Source organism: Lipotes vexillifer, unplaced genomic scaffold (assembly GCF_000442215.2).
Source record: "Lipotes vexillifer unplaced genomic scaffold, Lipotes_vexillifer_v1.1 scaffold912, whole genome shotgun sequence".
Taxonomy (NCBI): Eukaryota; Metazoa; Chordata; class Mammalia; order Artiodactyla; family Lipotidae; genus Lipotes; species Lipotes vexillifer.
Window position 1 is genome coordinate 1,031,527 of NW_006782931.1, and position 10,790 is coordinate 1,042,316.

At 44.7% G+C, this 10,790-nt stretch overlaps 1 protein-coding gene across 1 annotated transcript in view; it reads right to left on the reverse strand.

Moving 5' to 3' along the window:
* The window catches only part of SAXO1 (stabilizer of axonemal microtubules 1), a 36,582-nt gene that overhangs the window by 5,671 nt on the left and 20,121 nt on the right, over positions 1–10,790 (reverse strand). The window contains exon 3 of the mRNA XM_007455569.1: positions 6,172–6,374. Coding sequence (XP_007455631.1) covers positions 6,172–6,374 — 203 coding nt within the window. The remainder of the gene's footprint in view (positions 1–6,171; positions 6,375–10,790) is intronic.

A 10,790-nucleotide genomic window follows, 5' to 3' on the forward strand; every position in this document is an offset into this window, starting at 1 on the left:
CTCTTATACTGCACTGTTGCTTGCTTCAAGTAGTACTGCAACCTCAGACTAACTGCAGAAGTTGTCTTCCCTGGTTATTTTGCCATTAATACCACAATTTTTTTATGGGAATGCCTGCGTATGTACTTTACTCCAATCAGCCCCCACTGGCAGCAGAGCTGCTGGCTTTCACAGCCCAGCCTGCCCAGGCAGAACCTACCTCACAGATGGAACTTGGGGGAGGGGTGATGGAAGCAGCCCCAGGATAAAACACCACACACCCCCACTGTTCATAACAAGGTTTAGTAGTTTTTCCCGAATAAATGGTTCTCAATTTGTTGTATGCCTTTGGTTGACTTCCAGAGTCCTAAAATGATTGGTTTTTACTATTTTGTTACTTTTTTGGGAGGGGAATTTGTCAGGCTCCTCCCTCTACCACTCTGTAAGGCCTGACATACCCCACCCCCCAGGCACACTCTTAAGCTTATTTTAGGCTAATAATACTACCAACTATTTATTTTAAATTGGCTTCATTTTAATTGAAAATCTAATCTTTCTCCAAGAGCCATTAATGGCTCTATCAGCATCTTGAAAGCATTAGGGGGCCTTAGAGGGAACCATCTCGCTGAATATAAACCACATGTTTCCCCCTCAGACTTTAAGCCTCCCTGAAATGGGGGCATCTACCTGTAGATGCCTACACACTGCCTCAGGGTGCATGGGGGTGGGTAGGACAGAGTTTTCTGGCCCTCTTCTGTGATGGATGAAGTGTTACGAAAACAGGTTCCTAAACTGAAAGTTGCCTCATGTGATTTCTGATACCCAACAATACAGTTGAAACCACATTATTATCTAACCTCCTAACTTCCTCCACCCAGCATATATTACAAAAAACCTCCACAGGACCCTGAAAACCTCAGAATTCCACATGACAGACTATTCACATGCCTGAAAAGCCACCAGTAAAATTTTGCCCTTCAGGGCCAGAGTGTCATGTGCGTAATTGGCAAGAACCTCTTTAAAAGAGATTCCATTCAATAATGTATCTTTAAAAAAAAAAAAAGCTTACCTAAACCTAAAGCTGAGTATCAACTAATTACACTCTCAGTCTTTCCAATCGCACAGAGTTTTGAAAATGTCAAAATTACAACCAAATGCTACTGGAGCGTGTATTACTGGTGGTTTTCTGGAGCCCAGTAAAGGTGCTGGCCATAAGAGTAGTAAGAGAAAACTTTGAATATTTTTCCTATGGAACCATAGTAAGCAGAGCATATAGACGTAATATAGATGCACCCATTGAAATACATATATTTAATGACCTTGGTCTTTGATTTCTTTTTTCCCCTCCTTTGTAAGGAGAACCAATGTGTGGCCACAAAACTATGAAGGTTGCTATGAAAAAGACTTATGAAAGCAAATTTCCACAAGAGAAACAAGTCATCAAATGAGTGATAAACCAAGAGATAAGACAAGGATGTGGACCCTCAAAGATGCATGAGGTTGTGCAGGACCAACCAAAGGGCAGAGTAAATGTCATGGGTCTTCTCTAATCTTCACTCCTGCTCTTGGTCTGCACCCACAGAGTAACAGACCTGATGGGGATTGGTGCAAATCTAATGCCAAAAGGTGTCACCTGGAGCCCTTGTAAACAGTGATCCAGAACCATTCGCTCATTTATTCCCTCACTAAACACATCTTTGTTGCTGCAGCTCCTGTGCTAAAAACTGTAAGTACATGTTTGGCATTCAAGACCAAGTTTTGGAAGCCACTATATCATAGAGGAGTAATGGAAAAAAATAAACCACTGAGATTATATGATATGGCAAGTATTATTCAAAAAACTAGTAAGACACATAGGTTGCAAACTGACACCTATAGGTGAATTCTAATGACAAATATGTTCTCTTTGACTACAAACTGATTTGTTTCTTTTTAAACCTGAATTTCAGAGGAGAACTATGAAATCCACCCTCAAGTACATATGTAGCCAGAATAAAATCAAAGGGTCGGGACTTCCCTGGTGGTACCGTGGTTAAGAATCTGCCTGCCAATGCAGGGGACACGGGTTCGATCCCTGGTCAGGGAAGATCCCACATGCCACAGAGCAACTAAGCCTGTGTGCCACAACTACTGAGCCTGTGCTCTAGAGCCAGCAAGCCACAACTACTGGAGCCCACACGCCTAGAGCCCGTGCTCCAAGACAAGAGAAGCCACCGCAATGAGAAGCCCACACATTGCAAAGAAGAGTAGCCCGCACTCACCGCAACTAGAGAAAGCCCATGTGCAGCAACAAAGACCCAACACAGCCAAATATTAAAAAAAAAAAAAAAAAAAAGAATCCGCCTGCCAATGAAGGGGACACGAGTTCAATCCCTGGGCCAGGAAGATCCCACATGCTGCAGAGCAACTAAGCCCATGCACCACAACTACTGAGCCTGCGTGCCGCAACTACTGAGCCCACATGCTGCAACTACGGAAGCCCGCGCACCTAGAGCCTGTGCTCCGCCACAAGAGAAACCACCGCGATGAGAATCCCGTGCACCCCAGCGAAGAGTAGCCCCCGCTCACCGCAACTAGAGAAAGCCCGCGCGCGGCAACGAAGACCCAACACAGACAAAAACAAATTTTAAAAAAAAACAAAAAACAAAGGGTCTAAGCCTGCCTGGTTCAGAAGAGTCCTGTTGCTATTTCACTGGTACACATTCGTTAAATATGTGTAAGTACATAGCACTTAACAGGTGCCAGAAGTTTAAGAAAAATAAAAGCGAAGAAAATAAGGTTTTCTCAATCTTAACTTTCTCAGTAGGGAAAAGTCAGCCATGATTCAGTTTTAGCAGCGGAATACTATTCTCTGGTTTGCAGAGGGCAATTTGAGATGTAACTGTTTGGAGAAGGGGAGGAATATGGGAGAGCCGGAGGTAGGAGAGAGTAAAACTTAAGTATTAGATTGTTTTGTGTGTGTGTGTGCGTTGATTTTGAGGGGTGAGTATTTTGTGGGAGGAAGTGGGGGGACTTTCCTTAAAATAACACCACTAGGCTACTGCATCCTTGCCAACCCCTAAGGAAAGCAAGGAGCATTTCTCACCCCTAGACCTCTCCTTGCACGTAGGGCAAGGCGGGGAAGGAAAACTGAGCTGAGCAGGCAGTTGTTCTGAAGAATCTCTAACTATTCCAAGATGTGTAAATCCAGGCAGCCCACAGGGAGGATGTGGAAAGTAGAGGATGTAGTTGGATGAGCCCGACCAAGTCCCTGCCCCTCCCCCAGTGAAGGAAGTGCTCCCTCCAGCTTTGTTTTTTCCTGGCGCTCAGTGGCCATTTTTGGCCCTCCTGTAAACACTGATTGAAAAGGGAGACAAACGAGCCCTGCAGAGGCCTGAGTGCCATTCCACCACATGCCTGGTTGTGCTGACCCCTTAGTAAAACATCTGCTATGGTGCCTGCTTTGTTGAGGGTAACAGGCAAAGAAAAAGATCCCTGCCCTCCAGGAGCTTGCAGTCTAGCCAAGGAGACAATGTTAAACAAAATTACAAAATGAATCACAAAACAAGCGAGTACAAGACACTCTTAGAGCACCTAACAGGGTGTGTTTGGTCTGGCATGGGGGAAGGTCTGGGACTCCCTCTGAAGGTGTGATCCTTCCGCCACTCGCTGAAGGATGATGCTGGACAGGAGACAGGAGGACAGCTCTCTAAAGAGGGAAGAGCAGTGCAAAATGCCCTGAGACAGAAAAGAAATAGAGCAAAGGAACTGAAAGAAGTTCCTGTGGCCGGAGCAGAGGGGCTCAGGGAGAAGGAACCAAATCTGCAAGGAAGCAGAGGAGTTGGTAAAGGTGTGGGATTTTATCCTAAGAACCATAATAATTACTTAAGGAGTTTTAGGCAGAGGTCATGTGAGATTGCCATCTGCAAAAGCCCTCTCTGCTTCCATTCTGTGGATAATGGAGATGAGCTGACAAGGTCGGAGCGATGCTCAGGCACATGTCCAGGTGTAGACAGGGTTCGGTTGCTGCTAGGAGGAAGCAACTGCAGGACAGAAGAGAGAGGGAGTAAGAGACGAGCTGCAGTGATATAACATGGAATAGGCTGTATGATGACAGGCACAGGCGGGGCTGATGCTGAGAAGGAAGGTTGAGGCCTCAGTGGGCTGCAGATCCCAGTGAGGCCAAGGACTGTCAAGGTGGGTGTAAATAGGGAAGCAAGCCAGAAGGACCCGGTGGTGGAGGGCACAAAGGTGGAGCCATGCAGGGGTATGACGATATCCAGAATGTGGCTTGGCAGAAGGCGGCTACAGAAGAGTGGAAGAGGACGACACTGAAGGTAAGAAAGTAAAAGGACACACACACACACAAAAAAAAAAAAGAAAAAGAAAAAGAAAAAGCAGAGAAGCTCAGCCACATGCAGAATCTTCAAGGATAATAGATCTAGAGCTCCTGGAAGGGCTTCAGGAAGATTCCTACAACCCCTCAAGCCTCCCCACCTCCCCTCGGCTAAGTGTTTGGCATGGCTAAGTAAAAGCCGTTATCATCACAATCACGTAGACACCCACAGACATGTGACAGGAACAGTTTAGCACATACTTTTAAGGCAGCCACGTGCATCGTAAGCAGCAAAGTTAATGGTCACAAAGCGGGCCTCCATCCCCATGGTCTCAGCCCTGTGGCTCGTGCTCCACGGAGAGAGCGACACACTGCCTGCGCTACGACACCCGCCACACCACACCCTCTCTCTCCTACTAGACTGTAAAGTCAAGGGCAGGTCGTTATGCTTCCTTCACAGTTTCCAATACCATGCCTGGAATGCAGGAGGTGCTCAATGAAGAATGCAATCGTCCCATTAAAATGAAGTTCAAAACTGGCAAAACTAATTTATGAAGTTAAAAGTCAGCATAATGGTTCTATCCTGGGTGGAAATGGTAACTGGAAGGGAGTATCAATGCTATATGTCTTGATCTGCATCCTGTTTCCACATGTATTTACTCAAAATTCACTGGTCTGTATCATTATGTATTTGTACATTTTTTTCTGTATGTTACGTTTTCATAATTTTTTTAATGAACCAATCCATCAGTCAGTGGTGGAACCCAACTAAGCTTAAACTTGAAATGCTTCCCTCATATAGGAGATGGGAACGGCAAGCTGAGGCAGGGGTTGGCAGATATTTTCTGTAAGCGACCAGATATTAAATGTGTTAGCCCTCACATGCCATACGGTCTCTGTCTCAGCCCCTCAGCTTTGCTGCTGTAGCACAAACGTAGCCATAGATAACAGAGAAACCAAATGGGTGTGGCTGTGTTCCAGCAAAACATAGCCATGATACTGAACTTTGAATGTCACTTACTATTCACATGTTCTAAAGTAATAGTCTTTTTCTCATTTTTTTTTAAGCATTCAAAAATTTAAAAAGCATTCTTAGCTCTCTAGCTGTACAGAAACAGGCTGCAGGCCAGATTTGGCCACAAAAAGTACTCTGCCCAGCACTATTTACAATAGCCAGGACGTGGAAGCAACCTAAGTGTCCATTGACAGATGAATGGATAAAGAAGATGTGGCACATATATACAATGGAATATTATTCAGCCATAAAAAGAAACGAAACTGAGTTATTTGTAGTGAGGCGGATGGACCTAGAGTCTGTCATACAGAGTGAAGTAATTCCGAACAAGAAAGAGAAATACCGTATGCTAACACATATATATGGAATTTAAGGGAAAAAAATGTCATGAAGAACCTAGGGGTAAGACAGGAATAAAGACACAGACCTACTACCGAATGGACTTGAGGATACGGGAAGGGGGAAGTGTAAGCTGTGACAAAGCGGGAGAAAGGCATGGACATATATACACTACCAAACGTAAGGTAGATAGCTAGTGGGAAGCAGCCGCATAGCACAGGGAGATCAGCTCGGTGCTTTGTGACCAGCTAGAGGGGTGGGATAGGGAGGGTGGGAGGGAGGGAGACGCAAGAGGGAAGAGATATGGGGACGTGTGTATATGTATAGCTGATTCGCTTTGTTATATAGCAGAAACTAACACACCATTGTAAAGCAATTATACTCCAATAAAGATGTTTTTAAAAAAAAAAAAAGTACTCTGCCCAACCTCCGCGCTGAGGGTGTGTGTATAAAACCCATTTCCCGGCCGGCACTCAGGCTCAGCCCATCCTTCCCCCAACCTGCGCCTCAAGCACTCTCCCACCTTTATAAGTAGGTAGACACTCCATCTTGTCCCCGCGTGGATATTTACTGTCCCGAGGTTTGATGGCGTCCACTCGACTGACAGGGTACGGGCTGTAATCTTGTTTATACGTCGTGAGCAGATCCATATTCTCTTCGCTCGGGACAAACGGGTCCGGCCGGTGGATCTTCACCGCTAACACCCTGTGAGGCCCAAAATCTCTCCTGTAAGGAAAATAAGCACACACCTTGGGGGCCCTTGCCTTGGAATAAGGCTCACGGTTTCTACTCAACCCAGTTCTACGAATGCTTACTGAGAAGTCATCCTCTCTTCTATCCCCTAACCACTCTTCCTCCTGTTTCCCACTTTCGAGAGAGATACCGCCATTCACTCCTCTCTCAAGTCAGACGCCTTCACGGTCCAGTCATTCCCCGAGTGTGCCCGCCTCACAGCTCCTCCGTGTGTCTCTCCCCTTCAGTTCAGACCCTGACCATTTCTCATGTGGGTCATGTGATAACCCATCCCCCGGGCTGACTGCATCATTCCCCGCCACTCCTACTTCCATCCTCACAGTGTGGTCAAAATCAACTCTCTAAAACCAAAATCGCACCTTTCACTCCTCAGCTTGAAAATCTTCCAGATAAAACCCAACTTTCCAGCATAGTATGCAAGCCTTCCTGGACCTGCCTCGGCCTCCTCCCCAGCCACAGCTGCCCCCTCTCTCTCTCCCACTCCCCACACACATTCTACCTCAGCCACCCTGGACCACTGAGAAGGTCTCCCCCGTGCCTGCTCTCTCCACCTCCCTCCCCCAACCTGTTCACTGTGGAGCTAACTTCTGTTTTTCAGGTCCCACCACCTCCTTCTCCGGGCTCCCAAGAGCTCCTGCTGAGATTTATCTCCTGCCTCTATTCGATCTCACAGAAAACCCAGTAGAAAAGGCCAATAAATGGAGGCAATGAACCTTTCACTTCTCAGCTCTCTGGCATCAGCACCCCCATTATTTCAGGCTATATGAAAACAATGGGACAGGAAAAGCAAGACACCCTTTACTGAAGAGTTTAGGAAGCGCTCTCTTCCCAAAGCATCCCACAGTTCTAAAAAGGCCAAGATGCTACTGCAACAGCACCACGAAGCACCCTGCAGCACCACGGCTCAGCTTGGGCACCCACTGCCTACCGGGGCAGTCTCAGCCTCCCACTGCCCAGGGCAAACCCTCTTGAGCAAACATTCCCCCCCATCCTCCGAGAACTTACACAATGGCCTGTTTTTGCCTGAAACCCATTTATCCAACTGGACAAGAGGAAGGTAGGTTTTCCCTGATGGTGCTTTTGCCAAAACAACCTCACCAAGGGAAGGGGAAGGCTTCCGGACAGGAAGACATCAAGCCCAAACACCAATAAAACCTACTTCCTGGCCAAAACGTGGAGCAGCATTACTGAGCCATGCTTGACTAGCAGAGGTAACACGCTCCACTGTAACCTGTCTTGCATGAATTATACACATGGCTGTCGATAAACCCAAACCGGGGCCTGAAAATGCTTGCTGGGATGGGAGGAGGGAGTTAGGAAGCCTGAGAATTAGTCTCTCTAGGGCTCAAAGGGGGAAATAGGAGATGCTTCAGTTGAACTCCCTGTAATACCCTCTGGGTAGGTTTAAAAATACATCTCAGCAGCAGTCACCGGACCTGCAGCCTGGGCTGCCTTCTCGGGGGCCCCATGTTGGCAAACAGCAAGAGGAAGCCCAGGGACCCGAGGCGACTGGAAGCTGACTGTGTAAGTCGGGGTTGACGGAGGAAATGGGCTAAACAAGAACCCAAGAATCATCTCCATGCTCCTACCCTCCTCCTTAGTGTGCAAGCACCTCACGCTGGTGTCTGTTCAGTGCTAAACCAACTGCAGCAGGGAACTAGAAGCGTCAGGCCCCAGGCTTCAGAGAGAAATGGAAATGCCCAGAAAACCCTGGCTGAAAACCAGTTAACTGCAAAGTGGCTTTGGTCAGAAAGTCTCTGTTCTCAGGGAAGGGCTCCAAAGGGGTGGAGTGGGGTTGAAAGCAGCCTAAGACCACACAGCTCCATACAAACTTGTCTTCACTGACGGCTACCCAAGGGTTCAGCCCTCTTTGCTTCCAACAAAGGAGATACCAGGGGATACCAGGGGCAGGCACTGAGAAACAAAGCTGAATGCCCAGGCTGCCCCGTGGAGCCCTCCGAAGCCCAGAGCAGCCAGGAGCGCTTTCCCGTCATGGCCCTGTCGCACCCTGGAACCCTGCACACAGGCAACATTCTCTTCTGCTGTTAATTCTACTGAGGGAACCAACTTCCCCTTAGAGATACTGCAAGAACCTTCCTACAAGGCCTGCCGAGCTCTCTGGCAACTAAAATGTGCTTAATGCCCCCATTTCCTGCTGCTACAAGAAAAGAACAGATAAATGCCCACAACCAAACTCACCAATTCATGGACTTTCCTGAAGCTGGTTTCTCAAAAGCAAAATGTGATGCAAAATCTTTACTGACCGTATTCAGGGAATGAAATTGTTAACTGAATCTCCTTCTCCGACAAAAAATTTAAGTTATTGTAATGAAAGTACATTTATGGGTTGAATTTACTGAGGTAGTGATCTACCTCTGAAGAGAGGAAAGAAGTTTAAACTTTAATTCATTTCTCTTCCACCCAAAATTATTTACTGTGGCTTAAGGGTGAATTTAATCAGAATTTATGTGTTTTCTCATTATGTTTTTACGTTCAGAACATTCACTGAAACCTATCATTAACCACAACATAACTGCAGGTCCCCAACCTCACATAATCTTACAGCCTTTAAGCTCACGTAAAAGAAAAATATTTTATCCTTCCCAGAAATTGCTCAATTTTAGTAGCTTTTTTTTTGTTGTTTAAGAACACTCCCTTCTCTTCCTGTGGTACATTTCCTAGTCCCTGTGCCCATTCTGACTATGAACCAAGAAAAAAATTGGTCAAAGATGTTAAGTTTCTTTTAGGTGCATAGCCATGGAAGTTATCTAGTATGGAAAGCCCCGAGTTAAACTCTGAGTTAAGTAAAGGTTAAAGAGAACTTGCTGGGAAGCCATAACAATTTGACTTCCCATCATTAGGCAAAATTAAAGAAAGGCATTTGACAAGAGTCTGGCAAAAGGAAAGAAACTGTAACGTAACAGCTAACTAGGGTCATGAGCCTGGAAGAGGGAAAAGGATATTTTCATCATGATGAAGAGGATACGCAATACTTTTTTTTAAATCTATTTTTAATGTTTATCTATGCAAACTTCAGAATTTGTGAGTATGCCCAGAGAGTTCATCATATTAAACAGAATCCATTTTAAGAAGAGCTCCTGCCTGGAAATTAACCCATGCACTTATGATCAATTAATCTACAACAAAGGAGGCCAGGATATATAATAAAGAAAAGACAGCCTCTTCAATAAGTGGTGCTGGGAAAACTGGACAGCTACATGTAAAAGAATGAAGTTAGAACATTCTCTAATACCATATACAAAAATAAACTCAAAATGGATTAAAGACCTAAATAAGACCAGAAACCATAAAACTCTTAGAAGAAAACATAGGCAGAATACTCTTTGATATAAATCGTAGCAATATTTTTTTTGGATCTGTCCCCTAAAGCAAATAAAAACAAAAATAAACACATGGGACCTCATTAAACTTAAAAGCTTTTACACAGCAAAGGAAACCACCAACAAAACGAAAAGATAACCCATGAAATGGGAGAAAATATTTGCAAATGATATGAGCAGTAAGGGGGGTTAATATCCAACATATATAAACAGCTCATATAACATCAAAAAAAACCCAAAAAGCCTGATTAAAAAATGGGCAGAAGACCTGAATAGACATTTTTCCAAAGAAGACATGCAGGTGGCCAACAGGCACACAAAGAGATGCTCAAAACTGCTAATGACCAGGGAAATGCAAATCAAAACCACAATGAAATATCACATCACACCTGTCAGAATGACTATCATCAAAAAGAACACAAGTAACAAATGTCGGAGAGGATGTGGAAAAAAGGGAACCCTTGTACACTGTTGGTGAGAATGTAAATTGCTGCAGCCACTGTAGAAAACAGCATGTAGGTTTCTCCAAAAACTAAAAATAGAACTACCATATGACCTAGCAATTCCACTCCTGGGTATATATTTGAAAGAAATAAAAACACGAATTCGAAAAGATACACGCACATCAATGGTCATAGCAGCAGTATTTACAATTGCCAAGATATGGAAGCAACTTACGTGTCCATTAATAGATGAATGGATAAAGAAGATGTGGTGTGTATGTATGTGTGTGTGTGTGTGTGTGTGTGTGTGTATATATATATATATATACATACAATGAAATACTACCCAGACATAAAAAAGAATAAAATTTTGTCATTTTCAAAAAAGAATAAAATTTTGTCATTTTCAACAACATGGATGGATTTGGAGGCTATTACTCTAAGTGAAATAAGACAGAGAAAGACAATGTATGATATCACTTACATGTGGAAGTGGAATCTAAAAAATACAGCAAACTAGTGAATACGACAGAAAAGCAGCAGACTCACAGATATAGAGAACAAACCATCAGTTACCAGTTGGGAGAGGGAAAGAGAGAGGGGCA